This window comes from Lodderomyces beijingensis (genome assembly GCF_963989305.1).
Source record: "Lodderomyces beijingensis strain CBS 14171 genome assembly, chromosome: 2".
NCBI lineage: Eukaryota > Fungi > Ascomycota > Pichiomycetes > Serinales > Debaryomycetaceae > Lodderomyces > Lodderomyces beijingensis.
This window is the reverse complement of record NC_089971.1, coordinates 186,480-213,387: the sequence shown is the minus strand read 5'-3', so window position 1 is coordinate 213,387 and position 26,908 is coordinate 186,480. Positions and strand designations below refer to the sequence as shown.

General features: G+C 43.2%; 14 protein-coding genes across 14 annotated transcripts; 5 read left to right on the top strand and 9 right to left on the bottom strand. All coding sequences in view use genetic code 12, as the record gives it.

Moving 5' to 3' along the window:
• Positions 1 to 51: 51 nt before the first annotated feature.
• On the bottom strand, positions 52 to 1,398 carry LODBEIA_P12630 (uncharacterized protein; the record flags this gene model as incomplete). Its single annotated transcript, XM_066971132.1, has 1 exon — positions 52 to 1,398. One exon carries the CDS (start codon positions 1,396 to 1,398, stop codon positions 52 to 54), a length of 1,347 nt encoding a protein of 448 aa, XP_066828201.1.
• A 343-nt stretch (positions 1,399 to 1,741) lies between these two features.
• LODBEIA_P12620 (uncharacterized protein) lies at positions 1,742 to 3,190 on the bottom strand (the record flags this gene model as incomplete). The annotated part of the gene is made up of 1 exon (XM_066971131.1): positions 1,742 to 3,190. The coding sequence occupies one exon, from the start codon at positions 3,188 to 3,190 to the stop codon at positions 1,742 to 1,744; it is 1,449 nt and encodes a 482-aa protein (XP_066828200.1).
• A 337-nt stretch (positions 3,191 to 3,527) lies between these two features.
• Positions 3,528 to 4,466, top strand: LODBEIA_P12610 (uncharacterized protein; the record flags this gene model as incomplete). The annotated part of the gene is made up of 1 exon (XM_066971130.1): positions 3,528 to 4,466. One exon carries the CDS (start codon positions 3,528 to 3,530, stop codon positions 4,464 to 4,466), a length of 939 nt encoding a protein of 312 aa, XP_066828199.1.
• A 94-nt stretch (positions 4,467 to 4,560) lies between these two features.
• LODBEIA_P12600 (uncharacterized protein) lies at positions 4,561 to 5,406 on the bottom strand (the record flags this gene model as incomplete). The annotated part of the gene is made up of 1 exon (XM_066971129.1): positions 4,561 to 5,406. The coding sequence occupies one exon, from the start codon at positions 5,404 to 5,406 to the stop codon at positions 4,561 to 4,563; it is 846 nt and encodes a 281-aa protein (XP_066828198.1).
• Positions 5,407 to 5,615: 209 nt separating this feature from the next.
• LODBEIA_P12590 (uncharacterized protein) lies at positions 5,616 to 6,389 on the bottom strand (the record flags this gene model as incomplete). The annotated part of the gene is made up of 1 exon (XM_066971127.1): positions 5,616 to 6,389. One exon carries the CDS (start codon positions 6,387 to 6,389, stop codon positions 5,616 to 5,618), a length of 774 nt encoding a protein of 257 aa, XP_066828197.1.
• Positions 6,390 to 6,703: 314 nt separating this feature from the next.
• On the bottom strand, positions 6,704 to 7,891 carry LODBEIA_P12580 (uncharacterized protein; the record flags this gene model as incomplete). Its single annotated transcript, XM_066971126.1, has 1 exon — positions 6,704 to 7,891. One exon carries the CDS (start codon positions 7,889 to 7,891, stop codon positions 6,704 to 6,706), a length of 1,188 nt encoding a protein of 395 aa, XP_066828196.1.
• A 211-nt stretch (positions 7,892 to 8,102) lies between these two features.
• LODBEIA_P12570 (uncharacterized protein) lies at positions 8,103 to 9,698 on the top strand (the record flags this gene model as incomplete). The annotated part of the gene is made up of 1 exon (XM_066971125.1): positions 8,103 to 9,698. The coding sequence occupies one exon, from the start codon at positions 8,103 to 8,105 to the stop codon at positions 9,696 to 9,698; it is 1,596 nt and encodes a 531-aa protein (XP_066828195.1).
• Positions 9,699 to 10,714: 1,016 nt separating this feature from the next.
• Positions 10,715 to 12,457, top strand: LODBEIA_P12560 (uncharacterized protein; the record flags this gene model as incomplete). Its single annotated transcript, XM_066971124.1, has 1 exon — positions 10,715 to 12,457. One exon carries the CDS (start codon positions 10,715 to 10,717, stop codon positions 12,455 to 12,457), a length of 1,743 nt encoding a protein of 580 aa, XP_066828194.1.
• A 1,112-nt stretch (positions 12,458 to 13,569) lies between these two features.
• On the top strand, positions 13,570 to 15,303 carry LODBEIA_P12550 (uncharacterized protein; the record flags this gene model as incomplete). Its single annotated transcript, XM_066971123.1, has 1 exon — positions 13,570 to 15,303. The coding sequence occupies one exon, from the start codon at positions 13,570 to 13,572 to the stop codon at positions 15,301 to 15,303; it is 1,734 nt and encodes a 577-aa protein (XP_066828193.1).
• Positions 15,304 to 15,397: 94 nt separating this feature from the next.
• LODBEIA_P12540 (uncharacterized protein) lies at positions 15,398 to 16,657 on the bottom strand (the record flags this gene model as incomplete). The annotated part of the gene is made up of 1 exon (XM_066971122.1): positions 15,398 to 16,657. The coding sequence occupies one exon, from the start codon at positions 16,655 to 16,657 to the stop codon at positions 15,398 to 15,400; it is 1,260 nt and encodes a 419-aa protein (XP_066828192.1).
• An 886-nt stretch (positions 16,658 to 17,543) lies between these two features.
• On the top strand, positions 17,544 to 18,302 carry LODBEIA_P12530 (uncharacterized protein; the record flags this gene model as incomplete). The annotated part of the gene is made up of 1 exon (XM_066971121.1): positions 17,544 to 18,302. The coding sequence occupies one exon, from the start codon at positions 17,544 to 17,546 to the stop codon at positions 18,300 to 18,302; it is 759 nt and encodes a 252-aa protein (XP_066828191.1).
• Positions 18,303 to 18,571: 269 nt separating this feature from the next.
• LODBEIA_P12520 (uncharacterized protein) lies at positions 18,572 to 20,233 on the bottom strand (the record flags this gene model as incomplete). Its single annotated transcript, XM_066971120.1, has 1 exon — positions 18,572 to 20,233. One exon carries the CDS (start codon positions 20,231 to 20,233, stop codon positions 18,572 to 18,574), a length of 1,662 nt encoding a protein of 553 aa, XP_066828190.1.
• Positions 20,234 to 21,308: 1,075 nt separating this feature from the next.
• LODBEIA_P12510 (uncharacterized protein) lies at positions 21,309 to 23,735 on the bottom strand (the record flags this gene model as incomplete). The annotated part of the gene is made up of 1 exon (XM_066971119.1): positions 21,309 to 23,735. One exon carries the CDS (start codon positions 23,733 to 23,735, stop codon positions 21,309 to 21,311), a length of 2,427 nt encoding a protein of 808 aa, XP_066828189.1.
• Positions 23,736 to 23,938: 203 nt separating this feature from the next.
• LODBEIA_P12500 (uncharacterized protein) lies at positions 23,939 to 26,746 on the bottom strand (the record flags this gene model as incomplete). The annotated part of the gene is made up of 1 exon (XM_066971118.1): positions 23,939 to 26,746. The coding sequence occupies one exon, from the start codon at positions 26,744 to 26,746 to the stop codon at positions 23,939 to 23,941; it is 2,808 nt and encodes a 935-aa protein (XP_066828188.1).
• Between the last annotated feature and the right edge of the window lie 162 nt (positions 26,747 to 26,908).

Genomic DNA, 26,908 nt, shown 5'->3' with positions numbered 1-26,908 from the left:
ATGAGTAGGAGGGGGAGTTATTCTATAAGGTCTATCACAAAACAGTTTCTCTCATGGAATAACATTAGTCTCTTCTTCTTCAGTTGCTCTCTTTTTCAATGCCAAGGGCTTGCCCGTGATTCTAAAGTAGATATCCTTAACATCGTCCGTGGTGGACTCAAAATGAGAAGAAGCATCATAACTCTTTGAAAGGTAGATTCCATTCTTTGTACCATCATTAATTGGTTCATAAAGTTCAGCTATGCCCATAAGTGTATCGATTCTTGAACCAAGCAATTTGAATGCTGGTTCCAACTCAACGTGAGGTGCGTCTGTCTCGATAATAGTGGAGACTATTGCAAGATAGTAGCCCTTGGGAACAACACAATGGACGTCAGACAAGACGGCAATGTAAATGTCATGCTTTCTACCAACTTGATTTTGCGGGATAATGATTTGTAAAGAATCCAAGTCGACGCCTGGCACCGGGTGGTCCAACACGCAGATTGCTCTAATGACTTTGGCGCCGGTTCTCTTGACTAGTTCAGGAAAATAAGTTGGATCGGCCACGACGATTGGTGCCTTGGCTGTACCTTCTTTAGTCACAACACCAGCAAATTTTTTATCTGGACCTTCACCTTCATACAAGACTTCTTCAATTGGAGTGTCCAACATATAAGTACCGCCATATATAGCCGATAGTCTAGCAAAGCCCTGGGGCAACTCGCCTAATCCATAAAGTGGGTAAATGTATGGAGACTTGCCGTGTTTGGCCACGGATTGAGCGTATAGCAAGATTCTTTCGTACGATGGTCTCGCTGGCTCATTCAAATAGTCGTCGGTGGACCACAAGGCCATGGCATGGCCGATAAAGTCCTTGGTTCCATTCTCCAATCCAAAATAGGTGTAGATTTCATCCATCGTGTTCTTATCGAGATCGAACCCTTTGTGCGTGGAGGCATCTTCTTCATCGTAGTTCTGGATGTATTCCAAAAACTTTTTCATTCTCCTCTTTTCAAATATACCCATCAACGAAGAAGCCAACGCCTCGCTTGCATTTGATGGAACCTTGGCAATCCTACCGCTTCTATAAACATAGCTTGCTGCAATCTGTTTAAACTCAATATAACGTGTAACATCTGTGTGGACCAAAATGTTGGTCAACTCACCGTTGGCCATCAAGAATTTGGGGATCAAATCAACACACCAGTCTCTATCTCTGCCTTTCAACTCTGGCTTATGAGCAGAGGGCTTGAATTTCCCATACAATTGAGTCAAGTTCAACGAAGCCGATTCTCCGCCGTAAAAGTCCTGTCTATCGATATGCAAGACTTTTTTCCCTTCCACCGACAAGATCCCGGAAAGGACACACTCGGTCAAGCCTGTGCCGAGAACAATGACATCGTAAGTTTCATCCATCGTCGAATTGAGCTGGACTGAGGTGGTAATTGTGAAAAGGAAAAAATATACGAGGAAGAGGGTTTATTAATTGAGGTTGATTGTTGTGGATGTTATCCACTCCCCATTCTCTCCTCTCTCTCTGTTTTAACCGCCTCCAATGTTTGCTCTTTTTTTTAACCCTCTCCTCCCACGAGAATAACACTACAGCCCCGTGTTTTCCTCACGCTCCATAGACACACATCATTACAACACCGTCGAAGTCAAGCTAGAGGCAATTTACCATCCAGTTTGATGTTCAATGCTCATTCCGTTTCCGTTCCATTCTATTCTATTCTCTATTTTTTTTTCATCATTTTTCATGCTATACAACTATGTGGAATCCCTCTTTACCTTTTGCTAGACCTGCTTTCACAATCTTGCTAATCTCTTCTGGATCTTTGGTAATCTTGGTGTATACTTCGTAACCGTCTTTGGTTATCAACACGTCGTCTTCGATTCGAACCCCTCCAACATACCAATATTTGTCCAATACTTGCCTATCGATGAACTTGGACGTCTCCGGGTTGTTCAAGGTCTCCTCTAGCAAAAACGGTGAGAAATAACAGCCCGGTTCGTTTGTCACCACCATGTTGGGTTCGAGTTTCCTTCTGATTCTTAAATAGCACAACAATGGGTCTGGATCCGAGTAATTTGCATAGCCGGCAGTATCGTGAGTGTCCATGCCCAACATGTGGCCCAACCCGTGCGGGAAGAACCTGGCGCTTCCCTTAGCTTTGAATATTTCCTCAACGCTGTATTCCTTTTTAAAGATCCCCAACTCAAGGAATCCTTCAATCAAGACCTTGTGAGCTCGGAGATGAAGGTCTTCCCAATTTGCACCTGGTTTCATCAATTTGTATGCTTCCAGCTGCATCTTTAGCACCAAATTATATATGTCCAAATGCTCCTTTGTCCAGTCTCCATTCACGGGAAAGCAGCGTGTCACATCGCTGGCATAACACTCCCATTCTGCACCAGCATCAATCAAGATCGAATGCTTTTCGGGGGTGATCTCGCCATCGTTTTTCACCCAGTGCAATGTAGAACAAGTTTCACCGCTGCAGCAAATCGGATCGTACGACTGATTTTTGGAGCCTTGTCTTAATGCATGGTACATGAATTCGGCATGAATGTGGGTTTCCTTGGTTTCAATTGGTAGGGCAGACATCACTGCCAAATGGCAGTTGTCTGTGATTTTAGCAGCATGTTTCATCAACTCCAACTCGTAATCGTCTTTAAATGCTCTTGATTCGTCCAACGCAAAGAGAAAATCCTTGTCTTTTTCGCTGAGGTAAGCAGTGAACTGAGCATTGCACGGATTCAAGTCAGTTGTGAGAGCACCTCCCTTGCCACTGCCACTGCCACTGTTTGCCAAGTTTTTCAAGTCCTGTTCAATATCTGCTGCATATTTAATCTCGTCAGCATCGTATTTCTTCGCTGCTTCTTCTTTAGATAAAGGCAACCCCGACCACATGATATCTTCTTTGTCGACATCGGGGAGGTATAGCGTCAACTTGTCTTCCTTGCCGTTGTACAACACATGTGCACCTGGAATGTTGCAGCCAGATAAATAAAAGAAGTATCTATCCTGTCTAAAAGGCTTTGACTGGTCGCTATACTTGTATAGAACCAAATCTTCGCCACTAATAAAAAAATTGACTGGGTTTGGATCAGTGCTGTTTCTGCTCTTGATGAAAAGTTTCAAGACGTTTTGAGCGTGCTTTTTAGCTGGATACTTTTTGCCAATTAATGATGCAGGGCCTTCACTCATAATTCACAGTGTATATCTTTGAAGTTAATGTGGTGGTGCTGCCAGTAACGATGATGGTTGTGATAGAAGTGAAACGTCACAGTCCACTGAATCTGTGGATTTTGATAAATCTTTAGAGATTATCCAAGCACGTGCAAGTCATGTGCTGCAAATCACGTGCAAAACATCACGTGCTTCAAGTCACGTGCGGTGAGTCACGTGCTGCAATTTCTTCAAGTTTCTCGTTGTCTCTCTATTCTTTGCCACTAACATATTTCCACCAAGATACCCTCAAATCCCCCACTTCCCCAAAGCACCAGCAGCAACAACAACAGCAACTTCGGTTTCATCGAACAACATGGAAAGATTGCAGAGATTATTAGGCCAAGGGGGTACGTTAGTCGGAGCTGCGCCGCCTCAGACAGATGGACCGGCAATTGATAATTCCGAGACAGTGTACATATCCTCATTAGCTTTGCTCAAGATGTTGAAACATGGACGAGCTGGAGTGCCAATGGAAGTCATGGGGTTGATGTTGGGAGAATTTGTCGATGATTTCACTATACACGTGCATGATGTCTTTGCTATGCCCCAATCAGGAACTGGAGTCTCGGTTGAGGCTGTGGATGACGTTTTCCAAACCAAGATGATGGACATGCTTAGACAAACAGGAAGAGACCAAATGGTTGTTGGATGGTACCACTCGCACCCTGGTTTTGGATGCTGGTTATCGTCTGTTGATGTAAACACTCAGCAGTCGTTTGAGCAGTTGAACAAGAGAGCAGTGGCAGTTGTCATTGATCCCATCCAATCTGTGAAAGGGAAAGTTGTCATTGATGCTTTCAGAACCATTGATACCACTACATTGATGATGGGCCAGGAACCTCGTCAGTCGACTTCAAATGTCGGGCATTTGAACAAGCCTTCGATCCAAGCATTGATCCACGGGTTGAACCGCCACTACTATTCGTTGAACATCGATTATCACAAGACATCCAATGAAACCAACATGCTTTTGAACTTGCACAAGAAGAACTGGCAATCGGGATTGAATTTGGCAGACTACAACCACAAAGAGATTGAAAACTTGGAGAGCACGGAGAAGATGGTCAGTATAGCCAAATTGTACAATCAAAGAGTATCCGAGGAGAAAGAATTGACTGAGGATCAATTAAAAACGAGGTACGTCGGTAACCAGGATCCAAAGAAGCATTTATCGGACACTGCTGAGAAACTCATCGATGATAACATCAAAACACTATTAACAGGTGGGGTTGACTCTCTAGCTATACGATAAATACAAAAAAAGAAAGAACAAGAAAATAGAATGATCCATGATTGAAACTCTGTAGGAGCTTTTCTCTTGACTGCTTTTGTAGATTTTTTTTTTCTTAATTCAAGCACACGCCGTAACATTTTTCAATCAAAAGAGGATTTGCAGCTAATACCATGCCGACTCTGGTTGATTTCAAGAATTGGTCAACTATAACGACAAATGAGGCAAATTTGTAAGCAACTATAGCCTCTTCTCCCGAGACTGAATCCAAGATATCTTCCAAGGCAGTTAGCGAGTTGGTGAGCTGCAGCAACTGCACGTCATAGAAATTTTTCAAGGCAAGTGGTTTTTGAAACGATTCAAACAAACTTTTGTGCCTTGTGCTGAAATTGTTCCATTTAGTCATTTCGGATTTCAAGTCCATCAACTCTAGTGGGTCCATGATGCCGAAAATATCCCGATACACGTTGAAATCGATCTCTTCAACCAATAAGCAAACGATCCACAAATCAAAAAGCGTCAGTTCAACGTACTCATTGATGAATTCAAGATCAACACTGGTGATGTTGTTGGCCGCTATACTCTGAGCAATTTTCCCTCCGCTTTCAATTGTTCTGTTGTTCGAGTCTCCAATGAGAATCGGAAGCGAACTATCGAATGAACCCCGGAACGGGATTTTGGCGATACCACTTGCGCCGCCCGAGTTCACCAGACTGGGCAATCCAAATGAATTCTTTTTAGCGAGTATTATTGCTGCAGATAGTGACCTTGGATCTGTTGGTAGTACGTATTCTTTATATTGGAATGTATTGTAGACTCCAAGAACCACTTTCAACGGCAGGCTACCTTCTACTTTAAAACTAAAGAAATTGTCGGGCTGGCTATTTAATGGCTCGTTGTGGATGGTGTACAAGGGTAGGCTGTCAAATAGCTTTTTCAACGGGCTCGGTATGGCAATCATGGTAGGGGGGAGGGTTGGTGTTGAGAGAGGGATCCGAAGCGGAGTTTACCTGACATCCATCATCAATCTCTTTTTTTTTTGCCTTCCCTCTCTCGTACGGAGTTTATCAAAGGAGAATCAAAACATCACCACTTTTACGAAAGAAAGAAAATGTGTATTTCAACTACGGCACAGGGCGGATATGTGATTTTTGTATTTTTCTTTTTGATTTAGAGATCATCTGAAGCAATCAAGTCTATAGCCATATCGTACCAAGTAGTTCCTGCAAATTTGCATTCGCTTTCGCCTAAATTGTTGAACCCGATTTTCTCGTAAAATGGCACCAAGGCATCGTGAGCTATCAATACTATTTGATCTCCAACATCTTGGTTCGATAGTTTTTGGATATAGTCATGCAATAGTAACGCAGCCAAGTTCTTGCCTCTCCATTCGGGGTCGATGACAACCGAGTGTATACCGATGACTCTTGACGTTTCAACGTGTCCCGATCCTTTCACTTTTGTCGACGGCATTTCCATGCACTCCTCGGTTATCCTGGAGCCGGCAATCTTGGTTCCTATAATGTGGCCCACCAATTGTTCCTTGGTCACTGAAGATTTCGGAGGGAACTCCTCGTCGTCGTCGGCGTCATCTTGAACATTGTCGGCATCGACACCACCATTATTACCGCCGTCGTTCTTGTCATTGTCATTGCCGTTGCTTTTGCCGTCGTCCATTTTCAAATCGCCATTGTCGTCTTGTTGGTGATGTTCTCGCTCTAACTGCCTAGCAACTTCTGGTAGATTAAGCGAGTTGTATTTATATTCAAAATCTCTGATGAACAAACCGGAGCACAACTCGGGACACACTGTCAATCTGTATTTTAATTTTGTTGTTGAACATCTTTCCTCAGGTGGGAATCCTTTTGTTTCCAACTCAGCCGACTGTTGCACATCTTCTATCGTAAGCGGCCTTATTGAAAGGTTTGGAGGGAAATCGGACATTGGATTCTTGAGTATTTAACCTGTCACAGCTAGCTAGTAGACTTATAAGTCAGTTGTTGCAGAGGCACTAGGTTCTCCTGGTCTGGTCTCTTAGTAGTTGTAACAGTAGCAGGGAAATAAAGAGGAAAAAAAATGGTGAAGTAGAGCGCTTCCCGGACGCGACATCATCCATGGCGGGTGGGGGGTTGGGGCCACGCCTATATCACACGACTGTTAATATTGCAAAAGCTACTAGAAACTGCTACTGCTAAGAGGTGTTTTCTACACCACACCTTTTCTTGTCGTTACTTGGGCCGGCAGTTGGATATGTAAGTCTATTCAAGCATAGTTTCATCGATTTCGTCTTCCCATTCGTCATCGTTAATTATTGTTTTACTGATTTGCCAGAGATGCACAATGTTGTCATCAGCAACAGATCCAATTGTCCACGGTTTGAAAGGACACCACGACAAGTCTGTGACACCTGCTGTGTGGCCAGCGTGCATCATAAACAACTCGGGACACCCATCTTCTGCATCGTCTTGTTGTTGCTCTTCGCCTATTTTGAATAAATCCCACAAGATCACCCGTCTATCTTGACTACCGGAGGCTAATATACCATCTTTGTGTGGCGAGAATTCCATGCATGTGATGCCCTCTGTGTGGCCCATCATTGTATGCACCGACCCGCCAGTTCCCTTGCTGTTCAACTTTCGCAAGTCAAGTAAACTAATGTTGGAGTTTGAAGCACCAATAGCCAACAAGTTGTGCGAAAAGGGCGAAAAAGCTAGGGAGTTGACCCCCTTTGCATTGTTGGCCAAATATTTGGAGACCACCTCCTTGGTTCTCAAATCATATAGCAAGGTGTAGTCGTCCTCAGAAACCGATGCAAAAAGGTTCTGGTCAAAGAAATGCCACTTTGCATCGTTCACGATATCTGCCTGCTCCGAGCTCTTAAATATGAGCGCATTGCCCGAGCTGTTGGTATCACTAACGCAAACAAATTTGTCATCGGCTGCCGTGAGCAAGAGCCCCTTTTCCATGGGACTCCATGCTAGCCCATACCCGTTTTCCGAATGTGGCTGGAAACTCGAGATGCTGCCGTTCGTATCGCTATCTAGCTTATACAAGTCCACCTCTCCAGACCCGTTGATTGTTCCAACCAAATTGGGGTCCTGGGGCATGTATCTAGCTCGACATATCTCCTGGTTGTTTTCAAACTTTTTGGCGATTTTTATTCTAGAATAGGCCTTCTTGGACCCGTCCTGCGAGATTTGCGTATCTGCGACTTTAAGGTAATTGGTATCGTTTCCCGAGGTGTGGGTCCCAAGCAAGAGCCTGGTGTTGATCAACCCGTCTTCCACACTGTGGTTCGGAAGCCACTGGATGGTTAGCGACGGCCATGTCATCGCCGTCTCGCTGACAAACTCGTACATGTACCTGCAGTTCTTTCTCCATAGCTGATACTCTTCTTTCACGGACAACTCTCTTGTTTCGTCCTCCTTGGATCCTTCTTCTGCCATTGCTCTACTGGGGTTAATCTATCTTGTTTTGAGTACTGTGATGAAGCTCACACAAGCTCCCAAAAAATCAAAAAAAAAATCAAAAATGGAAAACGCGCTCGTACTTGTACCCTCCTCTGTCTTTCTCCAACTCTTCTTTTTTTGAAGAACGGCTGCTAAATGACCTTGACACTCTGGTGTGGTTTCAGCAGGCTCTCATTGACCCGCGGATATGCCTGTTGAGCCTAGAATCACTGCTACGGATCTTTCGCTAAGTGGCGATGCTGATGTTGAGTTTCCTTCTCGGCAGTTTTTACCCCCAACCATACCCCACGTGAACAACCACCCCTCAGCTCAGCAGCAGCAGCAACTTTTGCCTCGAAGCAACCAGTTTGACGCCATACCCAGCCCCTCATTTTACGAAGGGTTGATATTTACCGATGTTGTGGAGCAAAGCCCGTTTATTCTGGACCCCTTGAGAGAAAGAAACTTGGATGAATCGCCGGTGCCAAATGCTGCCACGGCAAAGCCAAGAAACAGGCGATCTTGCGATCCGTGCAGTGTGCGGAAGCTAAAGTGCGATTACTGTGAACCTTGCTCGCGCTGCGCTTTGCATGGGCTCAAGTGTACGAATTTGCGTGTAAAGAGAAAACCGGGACCGAAAAAGATTCATGAAAAGACAAGGGTGGCCATCCAGCAGTTGGCCGTCAAGTCGAGTGCAGTGCAAACTGACGCGCGTCCTATAACTTTGGAGCAGCTTCTACCGTGTCTCAATGTGTTTCAAGGCTGGTACTACAGCATATGGCCTGTAGTTTCCGTTGCCGAATTGATATCTCGACAAAGTGAGCCCAAAATCTACGCCTTGAGCTGTGCTATAGCAGCTGCAATTCAGTACCAGTTGCGATTCATCACCCTGAAACACTGGGTATCCGATGAGATTATGTCCATTGACTTCACGAGTGAAGCAATCAGAACGAAGGAAACTGCGCAAACCATTGAATCGATCTTGACTTTGTTTTTTTTGCATGTTTCCTGTTCCGGAACTAGTGCCAGTAATAGCGAGACACAATCGGTTTGCTTTTTGCGAGAAGCAATCACTTTGGCGCAAATGATGGGATTGGACAGATTGGAGACATTGGAAAATGCCACCCAGAACCATCGATTGAGAAAGGTCTATTGCTTGCTTGTTGTCACCGAACGGTTCGTTTGTTTGGAACAGTCGCTCCCCGTTCTTTTGGAGCCGAGTATCCCACTTCCACAGCTCGAGCATGAAGAGTATCCGTTATTGTTAAGCGGGTTTCTTGAATTGGTGAAAGTTTTTGCAATACCAAACAAATCCATATTTGACAAGTTCAGAGCAATTAAAAACGACTCTGCGTCAAAGAGATTGATCTGCAATGTGCAAGATCAGCTTCAAAAGATCAAAATACTGGAAGATACACCAGATATCCAAAAAGCCAACATCATCTTGAGCAAATACTGGATCATGGCGTGGACATGGAATGTTTCGCAATCAAACAATTTACTTGACGCTGAGAATAGTTGTTTATCCAAAAGCTTTCCGGTAAAAGTTGCACGGGAGTTTCTCAACATCACAGCCGTGCTACCCTTGGAGTCATTTGAATTCAATGGACCAGGCGTTTGTGTGAAGCTTTTTATAATCACCAAAACGTTAGCCAGGGCTATAATGTTCACCGGTGACGGCAACGCTATTCCATGTCTCCGGGCCTTGGTTGACAAATTGTCCCTTTTAAGGTTCAATTTTATTAACTACAGCAAAGATACTAGTCTTATTTTGCGGGCATTGAATGGTTACGGTGATTATTAAACCACGGAATTGGGGAGGGGAGGGGAGGGGAGAAGAGGGGGGGGGGGTGCAAAATAAAGAACAAGAAATAGGAAAAGGAAAACATTTCGGGTAAAAATTTGTGATGTCCACAAACAAGTTCATGAGAGAGAAGGCAAGGGGCGCGCGTATTCATTCGGTAAAAGCTTTGAGGTGATTCTCCTCTATATTCTAAAAAGGTACCACGGCGCTGAGAGGAGGGCTGGGGGGGAAGCATCGGTCGAGTTGAGAGATCAACAGCAAATGGCGCATGCCCAGCAAAAACGAAAAAAAAAAAAACAAAGATTATGCATGGGTGACCCTGTCCGTGAGCGGTAGCAACATCAGTGATTAATTAAGCAAAGTGCAGCTCGTCACAATCGTAATTTGAGCTTCGTGCAACCTGTTAAACCTTGTATTGCAAAATCCCTCAAAAGATTGAGATTTTAGGACCGATTTTGGAACATGGGGGGCAAGATGTACAGTTACCAAAAGAGAGAAAATCAAAAAAAGAAAGAAAAAAAAAAAGCCATGTGTGATTGTTTGGATACGCGTGTTACGGCGGTAGTCACGTGCACGCTCATTCGATATGCCATTTTCCAACCGATTTAACCAAGCACTGAAACTCGGCCTTTAATTTTATTTTTAATTCTTAGTGAGGATTTTAGGCTGCAAAAAAGAAAAAAAAAAGAATCAAATGAGGTAATTCAAGCCACCTAGAATCAAAATTTAGCACCAAGTGCAACACCGAGTGTTCCATGGCAGTAGAAGGTTAAACACCTTACACCGAGTGTTCCATGACGGTAGAAGGTTCAACACCTTCTACCGCCATGGAACGTTGACTGGGCTGGTTCAGCCGAAGTAAACGAACGAGTCTTCCTTAGCCGGCGGCTTACTGTTGAGTTAAATTGCGCAGTAATCAAGAAGTATATAAATGTGCCAATACCCCACTCGTTCAATGGCTCATTCGAAAGAAAGCAGGCTGTTGCATGCATCATCCTTTCTAAGTTGAATCGAAAATGTCCAATTCAGAAGCCGAAGATACTTCAAGTGTCAATTCAGAAAAAGTCACTTCTTATGGAGACGCGTTGCTGAGCCAACATCCACCAGCCACACCAGCAAATGAAGTTGACGATGAGAAGGAATTGGAAAGATTAGTCACTGGTAATAAAGGTGTGGAAAGGATTGTTACTAATTTACAAGAAGGTGCCGGACAGTTGGGACCTTTGGAAGAGCCATATGATTTGAAATTGGTTCATACCCATCCTGACCCAAATTCTGATTTCAATGATGCCGATCCTTGGAAGTACCCCTTGGATCAAGAAACTGGGTTGAGGATTGTTGAGTGGGTCGACCATGATAAGCAAAACCCAAAGAACCTTAGCAAGGCTATAAAATGGGTATATACTGCCGTGCTTGGAATGATTTGCTTTGTGGTGGCGTTGGGTTCAGCTATCGTCACCGGTGATTTGGAAAGACCTGCAAAGTACTTTGGAGTCTCGACTGAAGTCATCATTTTGGCGTCAGTCACAATGTTTGTCATTGGTTTTGGTGTTGGCCCATTGGTGTTTGCTCCCATGTCCGAGGAAGTTGGAAGGAAGCCCATCTATGTTGTTACTTTAGCTGTCGGACTAGTCTTTATTGTCCCCTGTGGTGATGCAAAGAACATTGGTACATTGATCATTTGTCGTTTGATCGATGGTATTTCGTTTAGTGCACCAATGACCTTGATTGGTGGGTCCTTGGCCGATATCTGGGATGGCCCAGAAAGAGGTGTCGCCATGGCCATCTTCTCGGCTGCTCCCTTTCTAGGCCCTGTTTGTGGACCAATCTTTGGTGGTTTGCTTGCAGATCACGCACCAACTTGGAGATGGATCTATTGGACTTTTTTGATCGTTGCTGGTATTTTCTATGCCATTTTTATTGTTCTTGTTCCCGAGACTCACCACGGTACTTTATTAAAAAAAAGAGCCAAAAAGTTGAGAAAGGATACAGGCGACTCAAGATATAGAAGCTTGAACGAGATAGAGATTAGAAAGTTTTCAGAAGTTGCCAAAACTTCTTTGTTGAGGCCATTTGTTTTGCTCAGTGAATTGATTGTTTTCTTGATGACCATGTACATGGCTGTCATCTACGGGTTGTTGTACATGTTTTTCTTTGCATACCCAGTCGTTTTCCAAGAGGGCAAAGGATGGAGCGCATCAATGACCGGTGTCATGTTTATCCCCATCGGAGTTGGTGTTCTTACTTCCACCGCAGCTGCACCTATTTTTAACTGGGACTACAACAAGAGAGCGCAAAAGTTCAGAGACAGGGGAGAATTGCCACCTGCTGAGTTGAGGTTGATTCCCATGATGATTGGGTGCTGGTTCGTGCCGGCAAGTCTTTTCGCTTTTGCCTGGTCCTCATATCCAAGATTGTCCTGGGCTGGACCATGTTTCTCGGGCTTTGGTGCCGGGTTTGGATTCTGCTGCTTGTACAACCCAGCCAACAATTACATTGTCGACTCCTACCAGCACTACGCTGCCAGTGCATTAGCAGCCAAGACTTTTGTCAGATCAATTTGGGGTGCTTGTGTGCCACTTTTCACGATCCAAATGTATCATCGTTTGGGATACGAATGGGCTTCCTCGTTGATGGCTTTCATTTCACTTGCCTGTTGCGCCATCCCATTCTTGTTTTACATTTATGGTGCCAAAGTCAGAAGCTTTTCCAAGTACGCTTATTCGCCATCCCCTGCCAAATCGCATATAGAAGTTTAATAGATGTCTGTCTTTTATTTAATTTTTCCTTCACAAACTCAACATAAAGGAGAAAATGGCAACCTGTTTAACGTTTTTGTATGGCTTTTGTCGATTGAAGAGTTTGCAATAGCTAGTACCTAGTTGTCAAGATTTATGCTGCTGGACATGCAATCTGTGAACGGTGGCTTAAAATGTGGCAGGTGAACACGAGGCTAACTGCCTGATATTGTTCTCGTGAATCAAGAATAGGAAATTTAAAAATAGTCAACAGCAAACACTGGAAGTACCTATGCTGCCAAACCCGAATTCAAAGCGTTGTGCACTTTTTCCAAACTCTAAAAGGATTCATTTGGTACGTTTGCTGAGAAAGTCTCCCCGCTTGCATTATCATAGCGAAAAAGAGAGGGGGGGAGGGCTGAATTATCAGTTTTTAAGCAAAATTCTTGAATCAAGTTGCCATCACTTCCTCAACCCTAACAAGCAAGCACGATTGTTGCAAAAAAAAATGATTAAAAAAAAAAAAACATAGTTTACCAAAAACGTTGCAAATTGGATGTGAAAATTTTCAATAAAATTTGGTGTCAATATGCACCGAGAAGCATGGTCGAAAATCACTCCTTGCTGTAAATGTATTTGCAGCCACAGGAGGAGCGGCTAAACGGCTGCAAATCGCTTCTAATTGAGGAAAAAATTATAAGAAAAATTGAGCCGCACAAAAAATGGCTTCACGTTACAGAAAAGTACATGACACAAAACTGGCCTTGCAGCAGACTTAATAAATTTTGCATCCAATTTCTCCATGCAGGTTATGTAAACGCTCGCATTTTAGCAGTTGATTGGGGGAGAAGGGCAGGAGCACAAGACACGCATAACAATGCTTACACGTCACTAATTTACCTGTCTTCTGGCTCGCTGTAGTGTACCACAAACCAGTGAGTTTCATGCACGCAAATGATAAGGTTAAGCTAAAAGTTGAGCATTTTACAACCGAAGGGTCAATAACTCGTTTTTAGTACCGACTGTGCAGTGCAAAGCTTGATGTTTTCACCATATAAATATGGGGAATCAAGCTCTTGTTCAAAGGGCCTACATTTACTTGGAAATATCAGCAAAGTAACTCACACATTGAAATGTCTGGTTCGACTTTAACAATTGACCACGATAGCATTGGATCTGAAAAAGTCTTTCCCTCTCATGAAGACGGTGCAGCTCAAAACCAACGAGTCGATAGAGACTTGGAAAGAGTTGCTACAAATAAAACAAATTTGGAGAGAATAGTCACTGAACTTCGGGAAGGTGCTGGACAGTTGGGACCTTTGGAAGAGCCATATGATTTGAAATTGGTTCATACCCATCCTGACCCAAATTCTGATTTCAATGATGCCGATCCTTGGAAGTATCCCTTGGATCAAGAAACTGGGTTGAGGATTGTTGAGTGGGTCGACCATGATAAGCAAAACCCAAAGAACCTTAGCAAGGCTATAAAATGGGTATATACTGCCGTGCTTGGAATGATTTGCTTTGTGGTGGCGTTGGGTTCAGCTATCGTCACCGGTGATTTGGAAAGACCTGCAAAGTACTTTGGAGTCTCGATGGAAGTCATCATTTTGGCGTCAGTCACAATGTTTGTCATTGGTTTTGGTGTTGGCCCATTGGTGTTTGCTCCCATGTCCGAGGAAGTTGGAAGGAAGCCCATCTATGTTGTTACTTTAGCTGTCGCAATAGTCTTTATTGTCCCCTGCGGTGCAGCTAAAAATATTGGCACTTTGATCATTTGTCGTTTGATCGATGGTATTTCTTTTAGTGCACCAATGACCTTGATTGGTGGGTCCTTGGCCGATATCTGGGAAGGCCCAGAAAGAGGTGTCGCCATGGCCATCTTCTCGGCTGCTCCCTTCTTAGGCCCTGTTTGTGGACCAATCTTTGGTGGTTTGCTTGCAGATCACGCACCAACTTGGAGATGGATCTATTGGACTTTTTTGATCGTTGCTGGTATTTTCTATGCCATTTTTATTGTTCTTGTTCCCGAGACTCACCACGGTACTTTATTAAAAAAAAGAGCCAAAAAGTTGAGAAAGGATACAGGCGACTCAAGATATAGAAGCTTGAACGAGATAGAGATTAGAAAGTTTTCAGAAGTTGCCAAAACTTCTTTGTTGAGGCCATTTGTTTTGCTCAGTGAATTGATTGTTTTCTTGATGACCATGTACATGGCTGTCATCTACGGGTTGTTGTACATGTTTTTCTTTGCATACCCAGTCGTTTTCCAAGAGGGCAAAGGATGGAGCGCATCAATGACCGGTGTCATGTTTATCCCCATCGGAGTTGGTGTTCTTACTTCCACCGCAGCTGCACCTATTTTTAACTGGGACTACAACAAAAGAGCTCAGCCTTACAGGGATAGAGGGGAATTGCCACCTGCTGAGTTGAGGTTGATTCCCATGATGATTGGGTGCTGGTTCGTGCCGGCAAGTCTTTTCGCTTTTGCCTGGTCCTCATATCCAAGATTGTCCTGGGCTGGACCATGTTTCTCGGGCTTTGGTGCCGGGTTTGGATTCTGCTGCTTGTACAACCCAGCCAACAATTACATTGTCGACTCCTACCAGCACTACGCTGCCAGTGCATTAGCAGCCAAGACTTTTGTCAGATCAATTTGGGGTGCTTGTGTGCCACTTTTCACGATCCAAATGTATCATCGTTTGGGATACGAATGGGCTTCCTCGTTGATGGCTTTCATTTCACTTGCCTGTTGCGCCATCCCATACTTGTTTTATATTTTCGGCGCTAGAATCAGAGCCTTTTCAAAATACGCTTATTCACCACATATGGATGCAAAGAAGCCCGATCTTGAGAAATCCAGCTGAATAGAGAGTAGCTAAGAAATATAGTCTAGATTCCGATTAGAAAATTCAAAGTTTTTGTTTTGGATATTCTATTACTTTCTCTATGCTTTAATTTCTACAAAACCGCAGATAACCTTGCTTCTGCACCAGCAGGAACGTCTGATGAATTGATCTCGTTCCCTAATTTATAAACTCTGGTAACGTAGCCGTCCTTGTTGAAAACAACAAAGTCGGCGTCGCATCCAACGTTTAAAAAACCTCGCTCGTGCTCGACATTGATGGATGATGCAGCATTGTTTGTAGCTGTCTTGACAGCCTCGGCCAAGGTTATGTCTGCCCATTGCATCAAATTTCTAATGCATTGTGGCAATGTGGTTGATGCTCCGGCCAACGTGTCGGTGCCTTTCAAATACAATCTATCGCCGTTTTTCACAATCACTTGTCCGTCCCATTTGTACTCGCCATCGGGTAAACCAATCAAGTGCATGGCATCTGTCACCAAGACACATTTGCTAGGGTTTGATCTATAGGCCAAGTTGGCCATCGAAGGGTCGACGTGGACGCCATCGCAGATTAAACCGAAAAATGGGGTCTTGTCTTGCGATCCTTTCAAAGGTGCATTGATTAGACCGACAACTCCCGCGTTACGATGGTGTGGCTGGGGCATGGCATTGTACAAATGCGTAATCATTGTGCATCCATTTTCAATAGCTTGAACACCAGTTTCATAGCTAGCCATGGTATGCCCGATTGAATAAACACAATTATGCTGTTTGATAAAAGGGATCAAGTCCAAAACTCCTGGAATCTCTGGGGCAGCAGTGATGATGCAAACATTATCCAACAAGTTGCCGTCGCCGCCGTAAATCTCCAAGAGCTTGTGTTCACCTTCTTTAGCATCGACAAACGTCTCAACAGGGTGACAGCCTTTCTTGGCCAAGTTGATAAAGGGACCTTCTAAATGTGCACCCAACGAATCTGTCTGGTGCGATAATCTTGATTTTTTGTAAATTGGCAATACTTTTGGATAAACACCGGCAAAGTTGGACGTGACCGTGGGGCAAATGGCCGTGACACCAGTAGTAAGGTACTTTGACATTGCATCTTGATATGATCTCCTGAACTGGGCAATATCTTGAGGCGAGGAACCTTCATTCAAGTTGGAGAAATTCACGCCGTAGATCCCGTTATTCTGAATATCAATCAAACCGGGAGCTAGCAATTGCCCTTTCAAGTCAATGGTTTTAGTGATGAAACTGGGCGAAGTTGGTGCATTACATATTTTCCTGGTGCTATTGTCAAAGTATAGATCGTGGTGTCTGTATACTTTTCCGTTATCTATGAGATGGCAATTGGTAAATCTAGTAACTGACATTGGAAATTTAAAGGGGCTGGGATGGGGGGGGGGGGGGGGGTATCGAATAAAATAAAATTGATTTCAATTGAATTGAATAAGTTGCTCGTGAAGACCTATGGAGTCCAGGGAGGGATGAAATAAATATATATATGTTAGTATATATTTATCCCAATGACTAGGTCAGAGGTTGGTGGCAGCTGCATTGGTTATATATGTACCGTGTAGATGCCTGGTGACCCGGATTTTTTCTTTTAGCGGCCATTTCTTTTTTAGATATCTTGAAACCCACCAAGATCAAGATGAGCCACGGCGACTCTGCGTGAGTGGCCGACCCCCAATGTTAGGCGGTTACATTTTACCCTATCAGTTAAGAAATGCTGCCTCTCAACATTGGCTCACCACTGCTCGTGTGCTTGTCACGTATAAACCAAGAGTTGCGATGACTTCTTGTTCCCCTTTCTTTTGGTTTCAGGTTGAATGATGAAAATAGTGGATGGTGAAAAGGACGGATTGTGCTCAGCAGATTGGTATTGTAGGTGGGTGGTATTTGGTTGTAAAAAAGAAAAAAAAGCACCAAATTCACTGAATGCAACATGAAATCCACCGAAATGCAACATCGATTCATGTTGCATTCTGGCCGACCGCATTCAACTTTTGACCTACACTGCCGTCGTGACCGCCACTACAATTACAACCACCACGAAAGTCACGATGATGAGCTGCTGCAGGAACTGGCTGCCTGTAGTTTTGCACTGGGGTAAGGTTTTAGTTTTTTAATGGCGGACCTCTTGGCCTGAACACTGGTGCTTAAACCTCAGAAGTATATATATATGTGTGTATATAAGTAGTTGAAACCGAATTGCAGCAATTGAAAGCTCTTGGTCTCAAACTTTCCCATCCGGCAATGAAACAAGCTACTTTTTCTTCACCTGATGATGCATCTCAGTATTTGGCAGACTATATCATAAACAAGATCAACACGTTCCAGCCAACTCCCAGTAAACCCTTTGTGTTGGGATTGCCAACGGGATCGTCGCCAGAGGGCATATACGCTAGATTGATTCAAGCTTACAAACAGGGCAAGGTGAGTTTCAAAAATGTCGTGACTTTCAATATGGATGAGTACTTGGGTTTATCGCCATCAAACGAGCAATCGTATCACTACTTTATGTATGACAAGTTGCTCAACCACATCGATATCCCAAAGGAAAACATCAACATTCTCAATGGATTGACCAAAAACATTGAAGAGGAATGCGCGCGATACGAGGCTAAAATAAAGAAATACGGCAGAATCCATTTATTCCTTGGTGGATTGGGCCCCGAGGGCCATTTGGCATTTAACGAAGCAGGCTCTACAAGAGATTCCAAGACGAGAAAAGTGGAATTGGTTGAATCTACCATCAAGGCAAATGCAAGGTTTTTCAACAACGATTTGAACAAGGTGCCCAAGAGCGCCTTGAGTGTGGGAATATCGACCATATTGGACAATTCCGACGAAATATCGTTGATTGTACTCGGCGAAAACAAGAGCTTTGCCTTGGACAAGACTATAAATGGTGAAAAGAACGACTCGAGGTACCCTTCAAGTTATCTCCAAGACCATTCAAACGTGTTGATTGTATGTGATAATGCTGCTGCTGGCTTGAAATCGAAATTGTAAATTTGGAGGACCTGGCCCCTCTCCTTCTTTCTCGTGAATAGAGAGATGGTATAGATGAAATAATAGACAACGGTTTAGATTTTATTTTTTTTGCACCATGAACCAGCCAATATGAAAGGGTAATTAAAGAGATTTTGAAAAAGTTATCCCTTTTATATTGAAAGTCTGTACATCTTGAACTAAAAGCTGTTTCTATAAAGCCCCCCCTTCCCCTTCTCCCCAATACTTCTTTTTTTAACTCCTCTTTTTCTCCCCGGTTTTCCATTTTTCTATGAATAATAAGCTGCTCCGATAGCTGCTCCAATGATGGAACTATTGTCAATCAATTTCAACTGAATTTCATACCCACTTGTCTTGGCCTCTTTGCTCAGATTCACATAACTCGTCACCAAATTTCTGTAGTTATGGAAATAAGTCAACACTGATCCAACATACCCAATGGTTAGCATACCTTGAAAGTTGTCTTGCTTGTTATACTCTTGTAATAGTTGAATAAACGACAAAATGGCATTGGCAACAAAAAACGCAGCCCTTTTGATAACCGATGATGTGATTGATTTGAGTTTTTCAACATCAGAATGAGCAATTGATTTGGACCACCCGTAATATTGGCGGATCTTGTCACCAATTGCCTCTAAATCTTTCGACTCGTCAACAAAACACATAATTTCTCCTTCAAATCCATCATAGGGTAAAGTCAAGATTTTCACCATTTCCTCTTGACTGAAATTAGCGAAGATTTCCCCGCCGTTGTAAAGATCAGCAACAACAAGTCGGCAAAGTTCAGGCAAATATCTCCCACTAGTCATTAGTTCATAAGGTTGAAACACTGAGTTGTCTGTGGGGTCAAGTGTCGAGTACGACCTAAAATTGTGCTTCTTGGCAAATTGTAATCTTGCATCTATAACAGCGTCATATTTGGTGGTAAAATCTTGACATAAATGCTGACCAAATAAGGACAACTCTGTGTTGAACAAAATTTTTTCATCGATTAATTTAGACTCGTGCATCGTTTCGGAGTTGGCTTGCAAAGAACAGCACATGTTGAAACCAGTTCCCAATACCATGGCTAGTTTCATCTTGTCGTCCAAGAAGGAACCAGCTGAGTATACAGCTAATGAATCGTTCAATATCGATCTCACATCGATTTTAACGTGAAACTCATTCCACAATGTTGATTCTAGCAAGAACTTCAAGTCCTTGCCGTGAACTTCAGCGTCAACGGTGTATCCTTTGGAAACGTGCAAGATGTTGCCGTTGTTGTAGTTTGTGGTTTCCAAGGGAAACGACCATGTTATCCCCACCTTAATTAAACTCGAAAGGTCGATACTCGTTTGTCTAGACAAGATATCCATAATCTTGGATCCAATGAATTTGAAAAATGCAAAATCAATGTTTTTGTATTCATTGGAAATGATCCATTTATCCTCCACCAACACCTTGACTCTCTTGTTTCTTGCCAATTTCAAGTCCGGTGAAATATCAACTATCCCAATCCTCAAAGTCGACCCGCCTAAATCAATGACAAGGTACAGACCAGACTCCTCGCCCGTGGGACATATAGAATAGTTTGGCAACATGGAAAGCCCATTTTCTGCAAGCGAGGTTTTGAAATCTTCGAGTGATAACTGTGAATGTCGAGACAAGTTTTCATGACTCAATGGTTTTGTGAATGATGAGATTATGGTTTCCAACAAAAGCTGCTGCTGCTTTTGTTGATGAGATGGGGTATAGTCGCCAGAGTCGTGTGACGAAATTGGAGTAGCTTGCGGAGACGACAATGGAGACGAATCGGCTGTGGAGGCTACTGACTTGTAATCTTCCTCCAACAAAATCGTGCTGGTATGAGTATGCGGAAGTTTAAACGGAGCTGCAATATGGACCAAGTCATCTTGATTTTCTTGAAGAACAACAGTTGGATGATCTACCATGGTTTTTGAAAAAAAGAGTGCGTGTTTACGATTGGAGGAAGAAAAACGTCTATGCGGGTTGACAAAGAATGGAAAATTGTGGAGTTTTGTTGTTGGTCTTGGTCTGCTTTCCTGGGGTGTCAAATGTACAAGTATATATATACCAGATGTATATACCAATGTAGAAATCGGGCTCTTTTTTTTTTCTGGCTAGTTGGTAGGTTATCTTCCTTGTCTTGTGCTTCAAGTTATGTTACATCAGTTGTTACATCAAAATGTAGTTGCAGTAAAGTAGCAGTTGCAGTAGCACCAGCTGCAGCAAGTGGGTGCAGTGTATATGTTTCGAGGATTAATTTCATCACCGGAGGAGATTTCTCAGTCGCATTCTATTTCTATACAAATTGTACCACTGTTGCATTTTAGCCCCCGGTAACACAACCACGTCCCGATCGACTCGAAGAATAAAACAAAAAAAAAAAAGAAGAAAACAGGAACAGGATACCACCAGAGCAACGTTATATAGAAGCTGTAAACACACCAGAGTTTTTTATGGCTTCGCTGCTGCCACGGGGAGATGAAGTTGTCAACTCTTTCGATATGTGGGGAAGTCACGTGCACGGCATCGGCTGCAACTTTGTTTTTTTCTTTCTTTTAGTTCCTGTTACACATGTAGCGTTTTTTTTTTGTTATCAGCACGGTGAAAAGGGGTTTCTATTTGGGGCTATGAAGATATCTTCGGTAAGGGGGGGGGGGGCTTCTACTGAGTAGCCGCTGCTTGAATCAAAGTACCATTGGACTACACTTTGCTGATTTCTATTCGTACTCCTAATTTCTATCCGTGTCAATCTCAATCTCAATGTTGCAATTGCATTCATGTTGCATTTTTGGGATTAGTAAGAGCTTATGTAATGGAGTGTGGGAAAGATTGTCGCGTTATTTTCATTCACGACACCTACCCGCGACACCTACCCTTGGCACTCAATCGATACCCTCTACGTCCAAGGCTGAATACCCTGTGTAGTTAATAACCTATGCTTTTGAAATTGTTGATTTTGCAAATTAACCCTAAAGTAAAAAAAAAAAGACCCTAATACTCTCATTCCTCATCTTTTATTGCAGCAACTTCTTCCCTTCTTTGATAATCGTCAACCAATACTTCTCTCAATTTCTCCTTACCAACAACAATCACCTCGTCAACTAGTCTCTGGCCAACAATTAATGCTGGCTTTAACAAGTTCATGCTATACAAAATGTATAGCGACGCACCCAAAATTATTGCTAGCGAAAACGTAAATGGATTACGTACAACTGCCATGAATTCATTCCATCCCAAGAAAATGATGATCAAATAAATATAAAATGGAATTTGCGTAATGTGTTGGATTATTGCCCGCTTAGTTTCAACGAATTTTGCATCAATCTCCTTTTTGAATTTAGATAGAATTTGCGACTTTTCTGTTTCGTTGATGATATCGGCAAAATTGCCCATGTTAGTTTCATCATCATCATCATCACCATCGTCGTCGTCGTCGTCGTCGTCATTGTCATTGTCATCTTCTTCTTCTTCCTCTACTTCAGTTGCTTTCTTTGTGCCTAGATATCTATTCCTCAACTTCTTATCAAAAATGTCAAAATCGGGAATTATCTCCGAATCATCGCTCAATTTCGCAATTGTCAATATGGGTAAAACGTTCAATGCAAAAGTCTTTGCTGCGGCAAATGAATCTTCCAATTCTCTTGCATTCTGATACAATTTAGGTAATCCATTCTCGTCGTATCTAAATTTATCGTCAAATCTGGTTTGAAGCTGCTCAACAATCTTCTCCTTGAATATCAATTTTCGAATCACGTCATAAAATGAAACCCATGCTTGAAATTGGAATTTGTTCGTGGCAAATTCATTTTCTTCCTTGGTTGTATTTAATCCGAAATCGCCATCGTATTTGGAATTGAAATCACTCAATAATTGCCGGAAGTTGCTATAAATATTATCCCACGTCTTTTCATTTGGATCATTCAATTCCAATTGCATAGTCTTGGTCAAGGTGGAAGTCAATTTTTTAACCGACTTGCTAACAATATTGTCCAACTCCAATTTCTGTTGCTTGGTCACTGCTGTGGAAATTTCCCTGTTGAAACCACTAACAAGTTCCTTAATCTCAAATGCGCCTTCCAAAGAGATTAGGCCAAGGTTAAGTTCAACTAGCTCGGAAATTGCCAAAGCCATTTTCTTGGACTGTTCGGCAAAGTTTTTGCCTTTTAATGCTGCTAGATCCTTCTTGAATGATGCAGTAGATGTGCTAATCAACTGTTTGGCATACAAGTCGAAAACCTCCTTCAACTTGGCATTCAACAAGCCATCCAACTTTAACCTCTTTTGCTGGTACACCGATTGGTTATACCTGGATGCTAAATGGTCGTATTCTTCAAAAACATCGCTCTTGACATCTTTAAACAAGGCACCAATGTCTGCGTAAACGGGACTGACTTCTAATTTTTTAAACAATTCATTGTACTTGCTCAAAAATTCATTAAACACGGTGTCAACAATCTCATCACATTTAAACTGAGCAACCAAAATCTGCTGCGTGGGGAGATCCAAATCTTTGTTGTTTTCAATCTGCTCCCAGCAGTTTTCTGCATACATTGTCCACCCATCAATGGGTATATTGTGGTGATATTTCGGTTTAAAGATTTCATTCTCGCGAAATAATCTATCACCCAACTTGGCAACTCCTTTAGAAAACTGCTCTGGTTGCAATATCTTGTGATTCAATGTGTGGAAATCAAGATCAAAGAAATCGTCAAAAGTCAAATGGCCAAGCTCACTTGGTTTCAGTAAAGAGTCCCACATCTTGGTCAAGTCACTTTTCACAGTCTTGGCCAAGTTTTCCACTGGGGTGTTACCCACGTGATCTCTGATGACCACCAAGAGCAAAACCTTGTGCTCGTTGCTGGAATCGAGCTTGCTCGTGCCAAACAAGGTGATGTTTACCTCGAAAACAGTCTTTAGTAAGCCCATGTTGGCTCCCTGGTACAACCCAATCTGGGTTTCCCAAATGTTCAAAATCAACACCTCGGATGTCGATAATGCAAAGAGCGCTGCTTTACGCTCAAAGTCCTGGTCCTCGCCTCGCTCGCGTCCATCAGTACCCTCGACGTCCATCACGATGATGCTAGCCTCGTTGGCTGCTTGTCCTGAACTTGTCGATAACGCAGGCGACTGCGCCAACCAGATACCCTTGGTGGTTTGCTGTCGACTTTGCTCATTCATGACATCGAAATTGGTGTTGAATAGACTGTTCAACAAGGTGGACTTGCCCGTTGATTGAGAGCCAAACACGGCAACAATATGGTAGTTGTGTCCTACATTTGGAGGGCAAGCCTTGCTAATGTACGACAATATATCGGGATTGAAATGCTTACTTTCATCAATAACTTGAACTGCATCTTCAACATGCACTTGTTCAACAGGGACATATGACGAAGAAGAAGACGTCTCTGATAGTTGCTCCTCACTCATTTGTTGTTGTTTCCTGTTTGTTTGTTTGTTTGTCTTTTTTTTGCTATGGTGAAGGTTATAAAGAGAAAGAAGTTGTAAAAAGTTGGGGTATAAACAAATTGCGACGTATTACAATGTTTCTCCCCTTTGCTCGGTCCATGTGAAAACACTTCCTCGCGATGTGTGCGTGCGTGGTGTACATGTGCGTGTCTCTCTTTTTTACTCTATACTTCCTTATACTTTAACCTGCAAGAGTCCAACTCACCTTTCATATACAATAGCTCTTTGAACCGTTTCTTTTCCACTGCTGCTCGTTTCAGCATTCGAACTGCAGCCAACACACACTGGGCAACAGCTTTAAAAGTAAGTTTCGGCTTCAGTTTAACAATCACGTATTCGGGGTATAGTCCCAACTTGGCCAATTTGTAGGAAGCGCCTTCGCTCAACTGGCTCCGCTTGATGTTGTCAACTGCAAAATTGTATAGAAATTCAAAGTCACTGGCCTTGTAATAGATATCCTTGAACCGCTGTTTGAAGTAAATGCTTTCCTTGCGGAGGAACTCGGAACGCTCGATATCCAGGGCTATTTTCGTGTTGAGTTGGTAGTTTGCCACCTTGTTTGCCAATTTCCTGCAATCCTGGAGGGCGCTTTCGGTCAACTTGGTCTTTTGCTTCACTTGGTTTTCAAGCTGCTCGATTGTTGCTTGGAGTTGATCCTGTTGAGTTTTATGCGCGGCTTTCAACAGCAGCAACTCTAGGATGTGTTTCAGTTCAAGTTGGCTGATTTCCTTCTTGGATGAGATCAATTCGTCACGCGTTGTTCTTAGCTGAAACTCGACATAGTCCAAGATAGCCCCCGGCTCCTTTCCTTGACCTTTTTTTGCATTGGCGAGTTCCTCTTGTGAGAGCTTCCATTTTTGCTCAAATTCTAAGGAAAGCTCCTGGGCAGCTTTTAGTTCCACCCTTGACGATTGCAACTCTTCTTGGGATTTTCCCAATTTCTCCAAAGCAGCCTCCAAATCAAGTTTGAGCTTTCTCGATTCTTCCTGCGACAGCCGAAGCTCTCTTTGCATACTCCTGTATTCTTCTTCATTGTGAAACAACTCTTCTTCCATGTCGCGTTTGTCAATTTGCACGCGTCGAAGCTTGGCTTCCAAGTTGTCAACTGTGTCCTCTCTTGTCCTGATGCGCGATTTCATCGAGTCCAACTCTCTTTTCAAATCAAGTTCATACTTTGTCAACTCTTCTGGAACTTCAAGCCGCCTGATGATGGCCTGTAAGCCCTCTATTTTCTGAACGAGCTTCACGTTGTCTTCGAAAAGACTCTTTTCCTCTTCAGCAATTGCACGGAGATCCAGGTTTTCAAATTTCAACTCCTGAAGCCTTTTTCTCAAGGTAAGAATTTCCTCTCGATCAGACGCATTGGCATTTAAATCGGCAATGACTTTGTGGAGGCGGTCAATTTCGGCATTGTAGTTGTGCATCTCATCTTTCAACAGTTTATTGGCGTCAACAAGTCTCATGTTTTCGGCATCCATCTTTTCAAGGTCTTTTAAAAGCTCATTTACCACATCTTTCGTGGCGTCACTCTCCACTGTCTTGCTTGATTTAAGTTGAGCAATGTGAACATGGTGCGCTTTGAGTTCGTGATTCAACTCGGCAACGGTGTCGCGGAGCTTTGCGTTTGCGTTGTCGAGCAACTCAAGATCGTCGATTGCTTCTCTTAGCTTTTCCTCTTTCAAGGCCAATTTTGTCTTTAAAGCCTCCAGCTCTGCTTTGAGCTTGGATACAGTCTCGTCAAGATTAGCCTCAAACGCTTTTTTATTGCGCTCAAGTTTTGATTCCAATTCTCTTGCCGCTCGTTGCGACTCCTTTATTTCCTTTTCCATCTCTCGTTGCTGCTGCTGAGACGCTTGTCGTTCAAAATCAGCGCGTGCAGATTTGAGTTCTCGCTGCAACTGTTGGTTCCTATCTTCAAGCTTATCCACGGCCAGCTCAAGCTGCTTGTTTTGCTTCACAAGTTCTGTTTGGTTATCCCGAGCTTGTCTCAAGTCGTCGTTCAAGTCCTTGCGGGTCGTCGATATGCTTTCTAGACGCTGTTTGAGGTCTTCATTCTCCTTGAGTACACTAAAGTGTGCAGATTTCTCATTCTCGAGTCTTCTCTCCGCATCTCTCAATGATTTGGCAAGGTCGCGATTCTCTGCTTCAACGTTGCCAAGTCTTGTGGCAAGATTCGCATTATCTCTTCTCAACAGTGATGACGCCTCGGACCTCTCATAGCCTGCCTTGATGTACTGCTTTTCCTGCAGAGCAAGCCGCGACTCGGCAGAGTGAAGCAAGGACTCAACCTTGCTGATCTCCTTCTGGTGGTTGGCACTTTCCAATTTGATTTGACGACTCAATTCCTCCACCACGCGATTGTCCTCGGCAGCCTTGGCGATCACATCCCTAATCTTTGCATCTTTTTGATCCAACTCCTCCTCAAGCTCGGAAATCACCCTCTTGAAATTTGACTTTTCCAGTTTCCACTCGCTTGTTTGATCACGAAGCGCTTTTTCTAGCTCTTTAATCTCCCTGCTTAATCGCAGCACTTCTTCTTCTTGCCTATGAGTGTCTTGCCTATGAGTGTCTTTTGTTTTCAACTTTGCAATTTCCCTCTTGAGCTCGGCGTTTTCCACTGCACAATCTCGATCTCTATCTCCTGCGATCGATTGAATCAAGTCTCGGTACTTGATCCGCAACTCGACATTTTCGCTTTTCAAGCTCCTTATTAGCTCGTCCAATTCTCGAACACCCAAGCCGGTCTTGTCAAATGGAAGCTGGGCTATGGTGGACTTCGTTTGGCGTTGCGCCGTTTGCATCTCCTGGGTCATGTTTGTGGAGTCGTTACTAACGTCTAGATCGCATTCGTTATCATCAAGTGGGTGAAACAAATTGCGTTTGTTGAACCCCGGCAGCGGCGCGTAGCTGTGAAAGACCTGGAAACTACCGGGGTTTCGTTTACCTATGGGAGTGAAGTCAACGCTGGTCATGTGGTGCTTGGAGAACCTATAGAGTTATCGTGGAAGATCTTGGTTGACTGAAGAGGTTCTTCTTGTTTACATTTTAAGCGCGTCTCAGAAATGTATTTTTTTTTTTTTGTGTGAGTGTTTCTAATCTTTTTATTTTCGAAAATATATAAGTAAATTACCCGC